We start from the raw sequence: 21,076 nt of genomic DNA, 5'->3' as shown, positions 1-21,076 counted from the left end.
TCAAGTTATTTTGTGTGTGAAAAGGGAGATAATTCAATATTCACAGTTATAAATTACTGGTATAAATTTTTAAAGGGATGATTATGTCTAAGATGACTTTAGGGGAAAGGGGAAGGGACAAGAAAATCTTTGTCCTATAGTTGAAAGCTATATTTCGACCCCTTGCTTTTTTATGTAATTGAGTTGCTTTTTCTTTGATGCTTACTCAAAATATTGAAAATAAAGGCCAAACTAGATACCATAAGTAGAAAACCAGTTTTAAAAATGACAAAAACAAGTCTATAAAAAACATCAAAGAAATCTTAACAGTGAACAACACAAACTCCACCAAAAACAGGGGTTATCTTAGGTGCTCTGGGAGGGTATGCAGATCCTGCTCCACATGTGGCACCCATCCTGTTGCTGATGTAAGTAAACATTTTGGTGATTAGTCTTAATTTTGATGAAGTCACATTCCAGGAAAAGAGGACAAAATTGTATTAATGATAATTGGAACATATCATAGTCATTTAGTTCTTATCTGAGTCTAACTAAGGTAAAAGGGTCTTGCATTTTTAATAAATACTGGTACATATATTTGTAATCCAAAATGGGAATTGCAGAAAGTAGAGGCTCCAAAAGCCTGTATCAACAAGCATTCTGAGAGTATTCCATGACAATACATAGTCCCCTACCGTTTAATAATTCATTGTACTGGAACAAAATGCTAACTTGATCTATAACTTGACAAGGTGTAAACAATATAACAAATACCAAGTCAATATCTTCAAGCATGAAAAGTGTGGAAAACTGATTATTTAAGTGAATTTTCTAAGTCCAAGGACCATAACTCTGCACAAAATCATCAAACTGGAACAAATTTGAACTTGATCTGTAATTTTGTCATGATAAAACTATACACCAATTATCAAATTAATATCTTCAAGCATGAGGAAAAAAAGTGTGGAAAACTGATTATTTGAGTGAATTTTCGAAGTCCAAGTACCACAACTCTGCACAAAATCATCAGACCAGAACAAAATTAGAACTTGATCCGTATAACTTGTCATGATAAAACAATACATATCAAATCTATATCTTCAAGCACAAAGAAAAAGTGTGGAAAACTGATTTGCCGGACTGACGGATGGACAGACAGACAGACAGACGGAGTGCAAACCTAGGTACCCTTTGACTTCATCGCTAGGGGACCAATAACCTGGTACCTATGCCAATGCAATGGACCATAGTTGTAACTTGTTGCATAAAAGTACAATTTACAAAAATTTAAATGGACAGGTAAACTCCAACTGGTTCTGGGGAAAAGTTTGATTGGCATTGCAATAAATTGATAGTTTAATAAGATGACAAATCTGATTGATTGATTGTTGGTGTTTAATGCCACTATAAGCACACTTGGCTATATCATGGCAGCCAGACCTATAGAAAATCATGGACTTGGGCATATAAACTGGCAATCCTAGACAATTAAGACCAGAGTCTAGCCACAACCTTCCCAGTATTAACAGGCTAGTGATCTCTGTAGATTAACTACTTAACAACTAGGCTTCTGAGGCCCTTACAAAATCTGAAAATCAAGAATTACTACTATTGGCTATTTTTTTATACTGGAATTGAAATAAGATGAAATTTAAATGAGGGACCTTTCATGAATAAATCCTATCGGTATAAGGACAGGAATTAAGGGTCAAGTATGGGGTTCACATGGAAACTCATGTGGTATGTTTTGCCATGTATGCCATCTGTTCAACGGGAAATAAGTTTGTGTTTTGATGTTTAATGCCACTCTGATTGACCTTGGCAGTATCATAGCTTTTAGTTTGGTGGAGGAAGCATGAATACCGAGAAAAGCTTTGGTCTTTCGCTGGAACACTGACAATCCTTGTCAGTCCATCACACATGGCAACAAGTGGGGTTTGAACTCACAACCTCTGGGTTCACAGGATAGTGATGATAGTAGATAAACCACTTAGATTAAGGCCTCCACATGAAATAAGAATTCAAATATTGTAAAATATTCAACTTGTGATTAAACAGCACTGATAATAAATTCATGAGCTACGCATGTTCTTGAGAAATTATGTTGTTCGGTCAATCGTTAAGTATTTTTCTATATTTGAATTCTTCAATTAGTTATTCTATAAGTCATATTTGTAATAGCAGATGAGATCCCAATTGTCATTTATATGCATAAAATATTGGTGAACCCAAATCAATCTCATTCCAGCATCTTCATTTCACCCTGATGTATATTCAGTGTTTCTGTTGTTCCGTTGGTATCCTCTTATAGTTGATGTGTTTCCCTCGGTTTTAGTTTGTAACCCAGATTTATTTTCTCTCAATCGATTTATGACTTTTGAACAGCAGTATACTACTGTTGCCTTTATTTGTGATGAAGTTATCAATTATATTTTGGTATCAGATCTACTCCTTAAAAACTACTTTAAACCTAAATCTTAACCATAAACCTTACTTACAGTTGGACAGATGTTTCAACCAAAACATTTAAAGTTCCTCTGAATAATGCAAAACGGGCAAGGAAAAACTTAAGTTCTATCTCAACCCCATTACTGCGGATTCGTTAATTTTTGTGGGTATCAAATTTCATTGATTGAGAAACATTTTTGTGCATGGTTACTTGATTTTGTGGTTTTGTCATAGTTTGCATATACATGTAATACCAAAGGAATTTTGTACTTTTGTTGAACACTTTCAGGGGCGGATCCAGGACTTTGGGTTAGGGGGGGCACAAACTTAAATTTTGGCCGAGCGGAGTGATGCGAAAATATTTTGGAGGAAAAATTATCAAAATATTCATTATCAACAGTACATCATTTATATATACTTCTTGTCTGTAATAGTCATTCAATTATCTGGATGAGGTCAGCGCATTCTCTGGACACAATGTTTCCTTTTTCTTTATATTAAACTTACTACTATATAGTAGAAAGCTATAAAATATTGAATTACACAAACAGCAATTCAGAATTGCATTTTTATTTTTCCAGATTTGAAATTAAATATTAGAATTATTTCCCCTCATATTTGAAAAGTCATTAAATAAGAGAAAATATGTTTTCTAATAGAGGCCAGATAGTAATTACTTTTTCCTTGGAGTTAGAAAGTATCATTTAAATAATCCTTAGCATGATAATCCAAAACTGTGGATTTATTACTATTTGTTGGATGCCAATTTTCGCAGATTTCATGGGTATAGTTTTAAAAACCATGAATTTAAATTTTCAAGGAAGTACAAATTTTCTATAGGCAGAATTTGGCAACACCACAAAATAAAATATCCATGAAAATGCAATTTTCCCACAATCTTCAATAATAAATGAATCCACAGCAGATCATTTCAAGAATTGGTAGGTTAAACAAATATTAACCCATCAAGTACTGTAAATTCAGAAATTATTGCACATATTTATTAGGGATTTTGACATGACCAACCAATCAAAATTTGAGAGTAATTATTGCAATTTCAGAAAAAGCTGCATACAGATATCTAATGCGAGATCTTATTTTTTTTTTTTTTTTTTTTTTCTTCTTCTTATTATTGCTATACTCAACAAGTCACATTATTTGCATTAATTAAAATCTCACAATATTTATAAATTTACAGCTGTTACAATTTCAAAAGGGCAATGATAAAACAGAATACATGAATAATATTTCATATGTTTTATTGTATTGTTTCAAGTTGGAAAAATAATGCACTGATGTGTAAAATGACTAGATAACAGTAATATTCACTTGAGTAAATATGTACAACAGATAACTGTGATTGAACATCATTAAATGAATGTACAAATTTGAGTATATTTACATTTGATTACCGGTATACATGTAAATAGGGATACAGGCTCACATACTATACAGTTAGCTCCTATGAGAAATTTTCAAATTATCAGATCATGATTTGACTACTAGACTTGGTAAATTTTAGTACTAATGTAAAACAAATGATAAGATATTGAGCACAATCCGCTACTCTCCTTCTATCCGTTAGATGAAGGTACGGAATCGGCCGAGTTGTGACGAATGATATTGAGGACAAACATGTGTATCATTCAAGGAACCAGTTACTGTTTTTACAAAGCTATCTTTGGTTAAAGGTTGAGGTATATCATTTAATATATATTTAAATTTTAATTTAATATCAGAAGGAATTCATTAATTTTCAGCATTAAATGAGGTAACAAATATAAGAACTGAGGCAAGCATCTATAAGATTGATTGTTCTACCATTGGATGATCAACATCAAACACTTCTACTACATTGTAATAAAAAATACTTATTTATCCCAGAGTTAGACTAAAGGGACATAATTCTCACCACTGAACTTGCTTAACAAGAAAATTTTAACCCCTGTCAAGTTAGAAGATGTGACAATTTCTTTTTAATAATTTCAATTTACAATTCATATTTTCACTGTTTTGTTACATATGCAATTTAGCAATAGCCATGCTATTTTCGAAAATAATTTATTTTCTTTGTCTTTTTATGTAAATTTATCATGTACATAATAAGATACTCATAAAAAAAATTGCTTGTAAATTGTAAAAATTAAATTAACAATTTCTTCCTTTGAGCTTGCAGGTTATACATGTTATATGGGAAATAAATTTCCTTATATTTTTATCAATCTAGGAAATTCTACTTGACTTATGTCCCTTTATTAGCCTGATCTTTAAAAAAATGTGAAAAGAAAACTTCTCTTGTTAATTTTTTTATAAATAAAAAGCTTAAGGTAAAACTTTGATAAATAAACCATGTTTTCATAATATCATATAAAAAATTAAACTTACTGCATTAATTTCTATTTTTTGTATTTTGTAACAGACAACCTTTACAGTAACAATTCAAACATTCAACAATATCCCAATCTAAATGGAAGTAACCATCTATCCTCACAAAACTTGGATTATTTACAATAATAAATAAACAATATAACAAATCTGGATAAACAAAACAATTATGGATGAAGGAATTTGTCATTGTCCACACTGACTTTGACAACAATACAGTCGTCTCTGATGTAGTTTCTGGTTTTGAGGATTTCATGCGAAATAAATTTGGGATAGCCAAATCCCAATGTTTCTTTATGGTCTGCATTAGTCTTAGGTTTTTGAAAATGCTTCCATGTTGGATCAGGAGTAAAACTCTCCTTTATATGAGCACGTTTTTCTGAGTTTCCATTTTGATCTAGCACTGAAAATGAAATCGGCAAACTAAAGGGCCAGTCTAAAATATTGTCAAATTCCCCAGGTAAAAGTTTAATGTAAACTGAGAGGTATTTCCCTTCACCTGCTCCATTTCCATTTAAGAACACTGAGGCAGCCATTTTGTATCCATAGCGATTTGTGTAGAACGGTTCACTAACAATTTCAGTACTTTTATACACAGATTCGAGAAACTTTTGTTTGTAGTTTGTGATTTTCCAAATAAAAGTACCATCCGTTATATGAGTAAGAGTATATAAAGCATTGCACAGTTGAGTGATTTCGGTCTGTTGATTTTTGACGAGGCCACACATAAGCTGGAGATGCTGTTTCATACTATCCTCTGTGTGTTTATCCAAACTGAATCTTGGACACTGTAAATACAACAAATATATAAATAATTCAGTTAAGTATTAAACACTGCATAAAACTTGGTTTTTTGGGGTAAATTTGTTTGTTGATTAATTGATGATTGATTGCTAGTGTTAAATGCCACTTTCAGCACTTTTCACTCTTTTGAGGCGGCCAGTTTTTATTGTATGAGAAAGCCAGAGTGCCCAGAGAACCACAACCTACAGCAGGAAAACTGGCAATCCTAATCAATTAAGATTGGAGTCCTACATACGGGGTTGGAACTCACAACCTCAGTGTTGACAGACTAGTGATACTGTAGATGAACTACTTGGACCACTCAGCCACCAAAGGCCACTAATTTGTTTATTGAAAATAATATATTCTACATGTAACTTTAATGGTGGCAGTTGACATTAAACATGTACAGATTTTTCTGTGTAAAAATGCTGGAGGATGCAAACATTAAAAGACCTTGTTCGTAAAAATATGCAAACAGCTGTTACTTTTGTGGAATTTTCATATAGATGTACTTCTAAACAATGTATTATACTTTTTTCACCTTCGGTGAATAATTTTGTCCATAAAATAACTGACAATTAATCATTTTAGACTTAATTTGGAGTACCAGTAATTAGACAAAAACCAATAAACTTCATATGCTTTCAATATAATTTTTTTATTGTGATATAATATTTTTATTGTGATATAATATTTTTATTGTGATATAATTCCAAACTTGTTCGCACACTGTATTGCATTCATTATTGATAGATTTACTTCAATTTTGTCCTATTATTGGTTTACAGTTAATACTTGTATACATTGTTGTTCTCAGTTTTTATATGAATATAATAGCAGCAATCATAATATACAATCAATAAATGTAATTTTTCTGAATTTATGTATATTTAGACTGAACTATCCTTTAAAAACTGAGTAAAAGTTTAAAAAAAAAAAGAATGTTCATGCCCACTGCAAATTGATAAATTATTTAATCCTATAGACCTATTTCAAGTTCTTTTTTTATACAAGAGTTGTGCCAGTTGACCTGAGGTCAGTTGGTGTAAAAAAGGACATTAAACCATTGGTTCATACTGTGATGAAACAACATAAGTATTGTGACATTTGAATTGTAAGGGAAAATTCATAAATTTGTCTATAAATTTAAGAAGGATGTGCCTTTGGACACAAATGCCCCACTCAAGCTTTCTTATAATATGTTAAAATACTTTTGGGACGGACGAAAGGATAGACAGAAGGACAGAAAGACGAATGGAGGGACAGCGGAAGGGGCATAAAAAAATAGAAAGCTCTGTGTATTGTTCACATTGTTGCCCTAACCTTACCCAACTTAGGTAGTACTCTCACCTTATGTGTGCATCCTGCATCTTTGAAAGTACAGCTAATAGTTGCTGATGGACAAACTGCCAGTACATGTACATCTAAATCTTCTCTGGGTATTTTTGTGGGATCACATCTGTTAGGACATGCAACAGGGAATCTGGGACACTGATACTGATGAGTCTGTGAATATAAGGAAAAAGAAAAGTTAGTACCAGTAACGTGGTTAAACATAATGTTAAAAATTTACATTTTATATTCTAATGTACATTGTGAGAGCTTAGGCTCTATAGTGTTGTGCAGTATCATCTCATACCATTTAAGTATTTGCTGGCAATTTGGGGGAAAAATTTAAATTAAATTTTTTTGATGTTGCCTACCTACCCACCTAAAGAGCAGCCTACCCCAAAAAATTTATGAGACAAATCGTTTCAAATCTTTTTTAAAAACTTTTTTTCATGCTCTAATGTTGTTTTCTTCTCTTAAACATGTAACTTATGTTGTTGGCCAAAAAAAATTCCTTACCTACCTACCCAACCCTACAAGGCATGGGTCGTCAACATCAAACAAAGAATTTGTTAAGGGTGGCCTTGTATAAATTTTTTGTCAGTTCTTAATTCATTTAACTATTTTCATTGTGTCATTATTTACTTGATATCATTAATATGTAAAGAAAAAAAAACAAGGCTATCAATTTAACTCGAAATCAATTTTGACCATACCATGAATGAGATTCCAATTACTTTTAATATATTTTTTATGACACCAAAAAGAATCAATACTTAATAGCTATTTGTGGTTGAAATTTCAATCACATTTTAAAATTTCAACCCAACAAGAACATACATGTACAGTTTGAATTTAACACCATTTTTACGTAAATCTGTAACTCTTATATATCTGCTGATTGTTTTGGATCAAAATTACTCAGCAATTTTTAAAAAGAGTTCTTGAATTTCCAATAGGTTCTAGATATTTAGATAAGTAACATAACTATAAGGTTTTATATAACTAGTTAATAATTCAGTAGGGAGTAAAATACAAATAGAAACTGCACAGCTTGCAAAAACATATTTCATTTATTATTCTGTGTGTTAATTGTCATGTATTTTGTTACAAGTAATTACCATAAGGTCCAAATGAACCTTTTTTATAATAGGCTATAAAACATGATCAAACACATTAACTTTTTGACTGGTGACCTTTCTGTTAACAGGTCTATATATTTCAAGACTCACCAAGAACTTGTCTTCTTTTGAAAACTCAAAAATAACCTTTTAAAGCTTATCATACAGTATGGCTTTTGCTCATTGTTGAAGGCCATATGGTGAGCTATAGTTGGTTACATCTACATCATTTGGTCTATTATTGGTTTGCAGTTAATACTTGTATACATTTTTCTTCTCAGTTTTTATATGAATATAATAGCAGCAATCATAATATACAATCAATAAATGTAATTTTTCTGAATTTATGTATGTTTAGACTGATCTGTCCTTTAAAAACTGAGTAAAAGTTTAAAAAAAAAAGAATGTTCATGCCCACTGCAAATTGATAAATTATTTAATCCTATAGACCTATTTCAAGTTCTTTTTTATACAAGAGTTGTGCCAGTAAATCAAATTTTTGAAACTGACCAAAAAACCAGGGGAGAGAGGATTTAACAAACTAAAAATTAATTTTATGTGACCTTTTCATGGACCTCAATCATGTTTTAGCTTTATAACAGGGTAGTTCTGTTGGGTAGCATTTTATGATGTGGTATGATTGCCAATGAGACAAATATCCACCACAGTTCAAATGAAGTGGATGTAAGCAATTATAGGCAACCGTAGAGCCTTAAAGAATGAGAAAAACACATACTTTATAGTTTGCTATAAAAGGCCCCGACATGAAAAATAAGAAACAATTCAACTGAGGAAACTTTCAACTAAATTTTTAGTTTGTTAAATTCTCTCTTTATTCAAGAAATAAATAAATACTGCTACACAGAATATGAAAAAGGCAGTATCTTTTCATTAGATCGCTAATTTTATACCCATTTCCCTTTTTCTCACTATCTAAGCTGTTGTTTTTTGGTCTATTTACCTGCAAGGTTTCAGCTACAAAGTCTCTGTTGCAGTATTTGCATGGCACTGTACGTTTGTGGCATTCATTTTTTGAGTGGTTAACGATGAATCGTCTTTCTAATTTGGCTCCACATTTGTTTTCACACCATGTCACCTCATAAGGACAATTCCCTGAATGTTGCTGTGTAAATAGAAATGTTTATTGAAAATTATTCAATGAAAGGCAACCTTATTAATAATTAACAATAGGGACACCAGTATATGGGAGATAACTCTATCATCCTATAGTGTCAAGTAACTCTAAAAATATATTCTTTCTTTATAACTTGGATTACAAATTTATTAAAGAAATTAATAATAACCGTACACAGAATATGAAAAAAGCAGTATCTTTTTATAAGATCACTATTTAGATTTGGCAAATAGTTAAGGCAAAGTGAAATAAAATAAAAATCTGTAAAATTATACAAAAATTTATAATTTAATAAATGCATAAATGAATCGATCATTATACAAGGTGATAAAATAAGTGGGGGGAAAAAAATAGGGACGTGAGAAAAAAACATCAAAAACAATCAAATACTTTCTTCAATCAAAATAAAGACAGTATAAAGTGAACTTACCTTTTCGAAAAGTTCTCCAGGAAATTGTTGATTGCAGTGTTCACACTGTACAAATCTCTTTGGGCAGGTATAATCTAGATGATCGTCTAAATCTAGTCGAGATAAAAATGCTGAACACTTGTTAGGGCAGGATATTGCTTCGAATCTGCATTGGTCCAAATGAGCCTGAAAGTTTAAAATTAATAATTTTTTTCTTTTACATTATAAAATCTTTTTGTGTATAATTATTTTATGATGATTATAAGAGGTCCATGCGAAATCACACAAAATTACCAATACTTTTCATAAAGCCGTTTTGAGAAACTTAAATCACATAACAGTGATTAGAATTTCAAGTGTCTAAGGCACAATACTGACTCTTAATGTCAATTTTTTATAAAGATAAGTATATATCATGTGGTTTGCCTGCACAAATGTAATTTTATAGTCATATTTCATGTGCATGACATATGTTTCTAGAACCTAGCTCAAAAAAAATATTTTGGAATGCCAAATACAAGCATCAACAGCAACTCAAAGTATTGAGTATATAATTGAAATGTTTACACGGATGATCTAAAGACCATCTGATGGCTGACAATTCAAGGGCAGAGATTTCTATCTCTCTGTAGAACCGCCAGAAAAAACTTGCAGTTGTTTTCTTATGTCCTGTGTGATATATTCGTACAAATTCAGGAAAATAACAAATTACTGTAAATTCAGAAATTATTGCGAGGTTTTTATTAATGCGAATAATGCGACTGGGTGACTATCGTAAAAATAAGAACTCGCATTCTGATGTCTGCAACATATATCTGTATGCAGATTTTCATGATATTGCAATAATTAAACTCGCATTTTTGTCAATTCTTGAAAAATCGCAATAATAAATGCAGGCAATAATTTCTGAATTTACAGTAAACAATTTATTTGATAGGTTCTTTCAGGGCAGTGGAATGAAAGGGATTATAAATAGTATAAAGAAAGGACATCCTAGGTAGGGTCAGAAATTTTGCTTTGCACCCAGAAGATGTTGCATACCAGGTTCTTTTACTTGAAAAGTATGTGGCAGTCTCTGAATGCACTGAGATTGAATTTAATTAATGTTCCTATTTTGATTGGATGTGACCAGGAAAGCCTCAAAACAGACAACCTATTACTGCCTCAGCATGGATCTTTCTTTAACGAAATAACCTCATGTGGCTATATTTCTATACTGAAATCACCACCCTTACTGGTTTTAATAGTATGCCTAGGGTGTCCGAAAAACACTTTCTTACCATAATTTTTTTCCTTTTTTCACTAAAATTCCATAGTGTAGATCTTTCTTTATAATTTCAAAACTGTCTTGCATGGTTGTTTGTTTAGTAATTACTATTTCTCGTCTTAAAGCAAGACGTCATCTTGTAAATCTTACCATTCTCCCATCTTAAAATTATAAAATCATTAATTTATACAATGGAGGAAGGGATATGCTGTTTTAATTCATGAAACAAATAAATGGAGAATGCGTCCATGGGACACAGAAGTTACCCCCGCTTACATATAACGTTATAAAGGGGCAAAATTGGAACTTGATCTGTGCTTTGTGGTAATAAGCATTGTGCATAAGTTTCATAACATTTGGTAGAGGCAAACTAAAGTTAGAGAATGAAAACCAATTTTGGGACATACTTACGGACGAACAGACAAGGGTAACACTTAATGACCCCTACGCTGCGGCGGCGGTGCCATTAAAATATCTACATGCTCTTGAAAACACCAAAAGCAAAAGAACAGCCCTTTTATTGCACATTTATGTTTATTATGGTAATTTCCAACTGTCCTTTTTTCAAGTGACTTTTCTAAATGTAAAGGTAGTTCATATGATCCTTAATAGTTCAATATGATTATTTCGTTGCCAGATCCAGATACTATTAAAAAGGTAGAGGGGTGTATAAATATTGACAAAATGGTGTTTAAATATGGGCAAAAGGGTATTTAAATATGGGCAAAAGGGTGTTTAAATATGGGCAAAAGGGTATTTAAATATGGGCAAAAGTGTGTTTAAATATGGGCAAAAGGGTATTCAAATACGGGGAAAGGGAAGGGGTTCAATAATATTTTTACTGACTTTACACCATTTCAAGAGATTCTAAAGAAAAAGGAATTCTGAACCCTTGATTTTTAACACTGCATGCTTCATTTTTCCTCATAATTCAAAAATCATATACTGGATTTTAAGCATGAGCCACCATTGAATCTGTCCAGTTTGCTCTTAGGTCCGCAACAGTGTAAGATATATTATTGTTATTGCTGTGTTTTATCTGCAATTTAAAAACTTGTCACTTGTATTTATCTATTTTTGTGTGTTTCGGCAACTGGATTTTCCATATAATGTTTAAAATATCAATAAGGAAAAAGCAATCCTACCTGTAAATTTTGTAATTTATCTACCCAGCGACAACCTTCCTTGACATAACGACAGCGGGTCAGGCTGTTCATAACTTCTGATGTTAATTCCTCATCTGGGTAGATCTGAAAAGATCAAATTCAAATATGTAAATTTATGTATAAGGGTTCTTATTCATGTCATTATTCCACTGATCAAAGATGCTGTAATGGATATCTAGATATAACAAATGAAAAACCTTCAACTCTAGGGAAACCTCCTGAAACTGAGACTGGAAACTGTTTGTCACAGAATAAATTATTTCATGAAAATATTGCTTAATCTTGATAAAATGATTGAAACCAGAAAAAAATTATAAACTGGATATTCTATCTGGTTTTCCTCACAATTATGTAATATTTTTTAGAAAAAATTGAGTTTTGGCCAAATCAGTGTTATCCAAATACTCAAACCATATTTTTGGTGCAAATATGAACAGTTGAATTCAAGATAAAACAAACAGTAACAAAAACAACAAAATAAATATAAACATTGTTGAATAATAAAAATAAACAATGTGGAAAGATAAAAATAAACAATGATGAAAGATAAAAATAACCAATGCTGCAAGGTAAAAAAAAAAACAATGACGCAAGATTAAACTGTTACCTGTTAGCTGGATATTCTTCTGGGAAGTTTCCATGAAAGTGCCATGGCATTTCAATATTTTTAACTCATAATATTAAATGCCATACCCGCAAAAACCAGCAGGTTATTTTATACAGCAAATGTTATCTTAACTTTCATCTTAGACTAATGATATTTTATACCTACCAATAATTTACATTTATAATCCCTATTTCTTTTTATCATGTTTTCCCCCTTGCTGTGTTAATTACTCCTTAACATGGAGAACCCATACATTTTACAATCTCACAAGTACATGCTGCATGGAAACCCTTCAAATAATTGTCAAATATATCATTAACATATGATTCTCCTTATAATACAAGGAAAGTCAAATGATCTGGAGGAAGCATTTTAGTGAAGACCCACACATAAAGCTGTCTCCATCACCTGAAGGAAGTTGGTCAAGTAATTATTAAAGAAAATTTAAAAAATATCACATTTTTCAGATTAACAAAGTGAGTAAACAAAGATTTCCTGCCAGGCTTATCCAAAAATCTAAAAAGCAATTTTTCAAGGTCCTGGTTTAGGCTTTATCAGAATAAGAGGGACTTAAAGTAATTTAAATCTGCAAGTATCACCTTACTTAATCTGTATAACCTAATACTGTAAATTCAAAAATTATTGCGATGTCTTTATTATCTGAAAAATTCGTAAGGGTTCCGCGGAACCCAGTGTCTCGCCTACTTTTGCTGTTAGTCGCAGGCTCAACAAAAATGGGGAAATAATTATTAAAAATTTTCCTCTAGATACTATCTTTTGATTGTAAGAAGCTTCTGTTTAAGTTTTGTAAGAATCCAGGATGGTTTATGAATCTAATAAATGTTTTAAAAACTTTAACTGCAGACTGTATGTAATGTTAACTGGAAGAAAAACTAAATCCATTTATAAGTATTATACAGAAAAACAGGAAATTTTTTTTACAAAATTTTCTTCTAGATACTAGCTTTTGATCATAAACAAGCTTCTGTCCAAGTTTGGTACAAATCCAGGATAGTTTAAGAAAGTTATTAAAATTTGAAAAACTTTAACCACAGAGTGAATGTTATGTTAACTGGCAGAAAAACTAAGTTCATTTATGAGTAAAATACGGATAAACAGGATTTTTTTTTTACAAAATTTACTTCTGGATACTATCTAATGATCATAAACAAGCTTCTGTCCAAGTTTGGTAGAAATCCAGGATAGTTTAAGAAAGTCATTAAAATTTGAAAAACTTTAACCACAGAGTGAATATTTGTGGATGCCGCCGCAGTTGAAATGTAGGATCGCTATGTCTTGCTTTTGCGACAAAAGTCGCAGGCTCGACAAAAATGCGACAGTATCAGGTTCACAATGATAACAGCTTGCATTTATAATTTCAGTAGTGATTGTCCTTCATAAAATGTTTGCAATTGCAATTATTAGATTTCAAATTTTCGCCAGAGTTAAAATAGTCACAATTATAATAAATGCATGCATTAATTTCTGAATTTACATCACCCATGTAATATAAGTCGAATACATACTATTGGTAAAATCTTATAGGACACTGGGAACCAAAATATTTGATCCTTTCATGAATTCACAAGTCTATACATCTCACTATGTATACCAGATGCAGATCTAAGATTCTGAAAAAGGGGGGCCTGTGGGCCCCCAAACTAGAAAAAAATTGGAGTGGAATAGGTTAAAAGTCTGGATTAATCATAAATGTAGCTCCATAAAATCCCCCTCTCTATACACATTGCATTTTTAGAGCCATTAAATATTACTTTTCATAAATAACTACTACTTACATACCTTTAAAATTAGCAATATTTATCTGAACAATTAACTCCTCAAATGTTATGGTCAAACCATCTGAACAATATGAAGTTTTGCCACAAGGAAACAAATTCAAATTTTTTTGACATTATCCTCCTCATTAAGCAGAAAATTGATATAATTTGAAAACAGATTACCTAATAAAATCTTCCTGTTAACCATCACCTGATGTATAGAGCAAATATTTCCACTGTTTTATCATAATATAAGTATTCAATTCAATAACATACTGCACATCTGTTGCATGTTCAGTATGTAGGTAATTACATCACAGCTTTTTCACATGCACAACAAATGCAATTTGTATGATAAATTTTACAGTTTATGATAATAAAGTATATTTCTGCATTTCCCTCTGAGAAAATTGTCTGTGAGTAAAAGGAGATGTGGGATATATGCCAATCAGACAGCAACCCAACAACACTTATAACCAAAGACATCTAGATGTCAACAAACGGTCTATAAAAATAGGTGGGTGTCCATATATGGCATTTAAGCATCTTAATTTGTGACAATAACATTAACGGTACCAATTTTTCTGCACCAGATGCATATTTCGACAATAAATGCCTCTTCAGTGATGCTCGAGGCCAAAATATTTGAGAAAACAAAACTTATTAAAACAATGAAGAGCTTATAAACCAAAAAGGACAAAAAGTATAAAAAGTGGTATAGCCATAGCCTCACTCTGAGAAGGCATGAACTTATAATACCATATTGGTAATGAACCAATTACAAAATGATACATTCGTCCCTCTAACTCAGTCTTATTTGTTGTGGCTCTTATTAAAGGCTTCTGCCTCATTTTGAAAAAGTTAAGAGAATGTACAGTCTCTGTGCAATTCTGCAAAATAATTTTTAGAATGCTGCTCAGTCATATCATATCTATTTCCATTTTCCTACCAAAAGTTTTTATCTCAATTTTCCATTGTTTGTATCTTTTTCTTTTTGCATTATGTATATCATTTTTGAGCTCACACCATACTGTATAACTAGTTTTTTCTATTATATGCAGATTTAATACAAACAAACAAATAAAATACCATATGTCCAAACAATATATATATATTTTGAAACCAATGTATTTTTAAATGTGGTTCAACAAACAACTTAAAATTACATTAAAAAAGAAATACCTGACTATTTTCTGAAACATCTTGACGACTTTCCATAACAGAGATAGGTAAACATGCTAAACATCCAAAACTTAGAACAAATTTTAATCCTATTTAAAACTCAGCCCATCAACTGATGTCAAAAGTTGATGCAAGATCTAATAATGTTTGGTCAAATATTTGTCCATATATTTACCTACCAATATCAAAGTTTACTCATTAAATTCTCCTGGATGATACTTAATTTACAATTCATTCTATAGACGTATGTATAAACTGGAAAAAGTTCAATACTATAAAAGTTTTACCTTGCACAGGTGTTAATCCTATGTTCAAGTATCTCTAATCCATAAATGCCAGACAAGCTTTGTATAGATTTGAAAGTATAATATAATCACAAAAGTCAAGTTTTTCATTTGATATTCCTAAAAAGCGTAGGATAGAATTAATAAACCTCCTCCATTACCGCCACCATTGTCATGATTGTAATGTCATGAATGCAAGTTCCCAATAAAGTTGACAATGATACAGACATTTAATCAAAACTTTTATCAAATTAATTAACCTGCCTAATTTGTTATCACCTTGCTAAAACACCTTTGTTATAAATGCAATATACATCCCAGGTAATCAGCTGATCTCATATCTAGGTATACATTTCTACAATCATTTATTAGCAGACAATAATTTTTTTTTTATCAGATTTCAATCCAGATAAGGTTGTATTATGTATCAACAGTCTACATACATATACCTACTGATAATCACCTGATAATTGTTTTCAAGTAACATCAAAGTAACTGTAGATCTGATAAAAAAAATGTTGTTTTTTTTATTGAAAGAAACATCCTAAAATGAATATATTACCACTGATAGCCGAGTGAGAGTTATTTCCCATGACAATTTATCAACTATAATACCACAATTCATTTTCACTGAACTACAACAGTGAAATGGTCAAAACTTTAATCTTTTTATCAATAATTTAAACAAAAAATAGTTTTCAATTGTGTTAGAGCATGGCAGTTAAGAGCTACTTTTAAAACAAAAACGTACTAAAACAGTTTTTTTCAATAAATAAAATTTCCTAAAATTTTCTGGTTTTATTTATCACAGATGAAACGTTCTTCATCTTTATATGGTTAATGCAATGTTAAATGCAACAACACAGGAAAATCATGGTCGGAAAAAAAAGTTGTTGTTGTGAATTTTGGGGTCATGGTTGTCACCAGAATTCTTTCAATTATATATGACACCATTTACCAGTTTGTCCACCTCTATAAAAATATCTTTGAAGCCAAACCAGAGTTTATATCTTCAACCAAGACTGGTGTCATATGAAATTGTCAATCTTATTTTCAATCTAAAAACCGATCTCTACAATTGAAAAAATTATTAGAACTAATTTTTTTTTTATTATAAATTTTGATGAAAAAATTCCAGCCAAAATAAAGTGATTGACCCTTTGTAATAAAATAAAACAAGAACTTCTAAAAATTTTACTCTATTACTTGCAGGATGTCCTTTTTCGGCTTACCCCAGATTCATAAGTATTCTAGAGTGATTTTACTTACTGTAAATTCAGAAATTATTGCATGCATTTATTATTGCGATTGTTTAAGAATGGACACTAATGCGAAATTAATTCTTGCTATTTCAGAAAAATCTGCATACAGTGATCATAATGCGAGTTCTTATTATATTGCGATACTCACCCAGTCGCATTATTCACATTAATTAAAACTTCGCAATAATTTCTGAATTTACAGTAAATTACAATTAAAACTCTCAGGATTGAACATGAGAGACAGAAAAGGTTTTTTCTTTTTATTATAAAAAATAAATATATACTTCTAAAATTAGTTCACAACAAACAGATTTGTTAAAGATATTGTCAAATCAAGTTAAAATACTACTTAAGCCCTTACTTTAGTATCTAAAACATACATGCAACAGAATCCTTATATTACTACAAAAAGACCTTACCATTTCTAATTTTAAACATAAAGTTAATAGAAACTTACTCCTCTTGAAGAATTTTTTGTACAACAATGTTAAGATGATGTTTGCACATAGATTATCAATACAAAATATGTCTAATTCACAATGATAAAAATTATATATGGTAGATATGATAAGTAAGAATGACTGTGATGGAATTTGTTTTATTTGATAAGGTAAAGATAAACACCTGGCAGGTATTTCATACCTGTCCGAAATACATCAAAGACCACCAATACACAAACATTTCTACATCAAAAGACAGTTCAATATGTAGAAATAGGTAAACATTACACCTGAAAAATTTAAAATGATAAATATGCATTTCACATGAAATGTACAAAGGCTTTAAAGTTCATTAAAATTAATTTTTAAAAGGTACTTCTTTGTTCTTGTTTACAAACAAAATGAAATATGTGATAATTTAGTAACGTTACTAAATGGAATAGCAAACATTTTTGCTGAACTTGCAGTATTGTACACTTAGACATTTGGTCCACTTATCAAATAACATGGCCAACATGTTTCTATATCAAGAAGTTTCCCATAATAATTTCCCTTAAATCAATTGACTAGCAATTTTCCTATTCCTCAAATTATATGTAAATAAAAATCTGAAGACATTTAAAATGAAAGAAAAAAGAAAAAAAATTAACATCTTATTGAATTTCAATTTTAGCCAGTTTTGTAGAGTTGTTCAAACATTAGAATATCAGCAAAATGGAGAGTTACTGCCCTTTTCAAGTGTCAAACACCCTGTTCTCCTCGCTTACAAATTATATTAAAGCCAAAAATTAATATCATCATAGGTCACATTCTATTTTTTAACTACTGTTACTGGTACCTTCAAACCTTTTATTGTTTAATGTTATTTTATCATAAATTTTAACTGTTGATAATCATGCGGTAACCTCATTCCTACCATGAAAATTTAAAAAATCATACTGAAGTGAGAAAATCTCACAGAAAATAAAACTATACATCAAAAAGTTTTTAAATATAACATAATAAACTACTGTCAATATAATTGTATGTATAAATACTATGTAAAATATCATATTACAAAATTTTTTACTGTTCCTTTATGACCATGAATATATGTAGGTATCATATGAAATTTTCTCAGCTCGTCAACTGGAAATATTTGACATAAAGTTATCTGTCCTTATTAAAGTAGATCAAAGTTCAAAATAAAATATCTCAACTGATAAAAATTTGAAACGGAAACTAAAACCTCATATAGAAAAATTTTGCACGTTTCTACCTCCTTGTGAAAATAGTGAAATAAATTGCAATATTGTGGAAAAAACTCCAAAGTCGTTTGAACCCCTCCAAGCATTTCCTCATCCCATACGTGCTCTTCCCCCTCCCTCCCTTTAACACTTGTGAAAACTAAAAAAAGAATTCACCATATTAACTTTTTCACTCATTAACAGAAAATGTAACTCTTGAAACTGAATTAGCATCATCTAAAAACTGAGATAGCCTTAATTTTTTTTTTTAAGTCCTTAACTGATAAGCATACCTCTGCATAACAATCTCACTAACTTTTTTCAATTACATGTATTGATTTGTTATAAGCTATTTACATGTGATTCATTGTATAATAGCTATGTTCCATCTTTTTACTATTGATTTCAATGTATTTAACAAGGATTGACAGCCTACACTACTGACTTGATGCCTTCATAAAATATTCAAAATGAAAGACATTTTTGTGTTAAATAATTCAACAAAAGGTAACAAAAGTCACAGTTAACATGGTTTACATACTGTTTTTGTATAATAATACTGTATGTATCCCCTACTAAGCTGAGAATGTATCTTTCAAAAGTTGACAATAAAAGTAGGTATGCCAGGGTTATATAACAAAAATAGTTCTATGAGAAAATTTAGGTGCAACAAGTCAAATGGTTTTTGATCTACAATTCATTTTTTCCTTCTAAAAACACCTCCTTCAAAACCTACACTGAAAGAAACATTTAATTTTGTGGAAAATATATATTGACAAATAAAGTTACCTATGATTTAAATTCTTATCCCATTGACAAATAATCTGCAATGTCAGCACTATTTGAGATCATCTTAGTGCAAATATTATGAAAACAAACCCTCAAAGAATATTTTCTATTCAAAATCTATAGTGTTGACTTACTTACCAAGGGAAACAACTGAAATGAATACATCTCAATTTTTGTTTCTTAACTGAAATAGTTTTTCAGTTTTTTGCTTTCACATAATTGAAAATATTCAATATTAAAACTTAAGCGCTGAACTGAGGTAAATTTAGATAGTCCATCAATTTTTCAACCTGTAGGTGTTCTTCTGTATAATCAAAAAATATTAGAAGTAACAGATAAATATAAACACATGAATCTGAGTGCTTGCAATGACTGCAGTATTATTGTGTAATACAAATGTAATATCAAGAAACATTCCAGATATACCTGGTAAAATCAGCTTAAAAGAAAGAAACATTTCAGCTTGACAAAAAGACATAGGACAAACACATCAGTTATTGACCACTCAACCAATGTCCAAATAATAAATCAATGACTTATAATTTTGTACTGCTTCTGGGTTCAAGTCTGGCCAGTAAACCTCATCAATTTGACTTGAACATAGTAATTGTGACCATATATCAACCAATTTGTAAATAAAATTTCTATAAACTGAAAACTGCCACAAAAACCAGGAGTATTTTATCTGTTGTCATTATCTGGATTATATAGAAAAGTATTTGTCAACTATTGTATGAACAAAACATCATTAAAATAGAATGGACAAAGAATTTATTGACTATGTGACATCTGGTAGCCTGACAACTCATCTTTTTACTAAATACGCCTCATTTATTTCATACTTTCAAACTATCTCTGTTTAACACGATATTGTATGATCTATCATAATCTTCAATTCTATTGTCACCAGAAGTGGTACATGTATTACAAATTCTAATATTTTCATTTTCAGTTCTTAATTCAATCAATTCAGATTTATCATAAATTATTAAATAACTTAGGATTTAACATATGAAAATCATATTGTTGATACTGGTATCAAGTTTATTGAACAGGTCAACAGTTCAAATGATATCTAACTTGAGTATTTTTTCAGCAATCCAAAGGAAATAATTTTCCTGATAAATTTTTCTTTCCTATTCCATTTGTTGTATATTGTAATATATATATGTAATGAAATGATATCTGATTCTCTAAAGATTAATCAAAGTACTGAAGTACTGAACATCGGATGACCACAAGTTCTTGAGGATGGTCAAAAGCACTTGTCTCAGAAAAAAACAACATATCTCTTTACCTAAAACTGAGGTTAATGTACAGAGATATATTTTTTTCTGAGACAAGTTCGTGCGTGGATGATGAATAAATGACAGGAAATTCAACTTCACCGTAATAACTATTATAGTGTAGTGATACAAATCAGTATACACTGAGTTGTTGTTTATATTATATTAAAATAACAGTTACATATATATATGATTTG

The 21,076-nt window shown here is 30.5% G+C and overlaps 1 protein-coding gene across 8 annotated transcripts in view; it reads right to left on the bottom strand.

Annotated features, from left to right (window-relative positions):
* Positions 1–3,521: 3,521 nt before the first annotated feature.
* LOC127711783 (TNF receptor-associated factor 4-like) overlaps positions 3,522–21,076 on the bottom strand; it is a 70,336-nt gene continuing 52,781 nt past the window's right edge. For 5 of the 8 annotated variants that reach the window (XM_052217911.1, XM_052217912.1, XM_052217915.1 and 2 more), the window contains 5 exons: positions 12,005–12,109; positions 9,614–9,778; positions 9,010–9,171; positions 6,949–7,104; positions 3,522–5,600 (listed from right to left, as the gene is read on the bottom strand). In XM_052217911.1, the coding sequence (XP_052073871.1) occupies positions 4,980–5,600; positions 6,949–7,104; positions 9,010–9,171; positions 9,614–9,778; positions 12,005–12,109 (1,209 nt within the window). In that variant the 3' untranslated portion in view covers positions 3,522–4,979. Of the gene's footprint in view, positions 5,601–6,948; positions 7,105–9,009; positions 9,172–9,613; positions 9,779–12,004; positions 12,110–12,797; positions 13,094–14,593; positions 14,650–15,879; positions 16,192–21,076 lie in introns of those variants that run through there. The other 3 variants (XM_052217917.1, XM_052217916.1, XM_052217913.1) reach the window with 3 other exon arrangements.

The sequence above is a fragment of the Mytilus californianus genome, unplaced genomic scaffold (assembly GCF_021869535.1).
Source record: "Mytilus californianus isolate M0D057914Y unplaced genomic scaffold, xbMytCali1.0.p SCAF_8, whole genome shotgun sequence".
Classification (NCBI taxonomy): Eukaryota; Metazoa; Mollusca; class Bivalvia; order Mytilida; family Mytilidae; genus Mytilus; species Mytilus californianus.
Note: the sequence above shows the minus strand (reverse complement) of the source record. Positions and strands in the feature narration are given on the sequence as shown.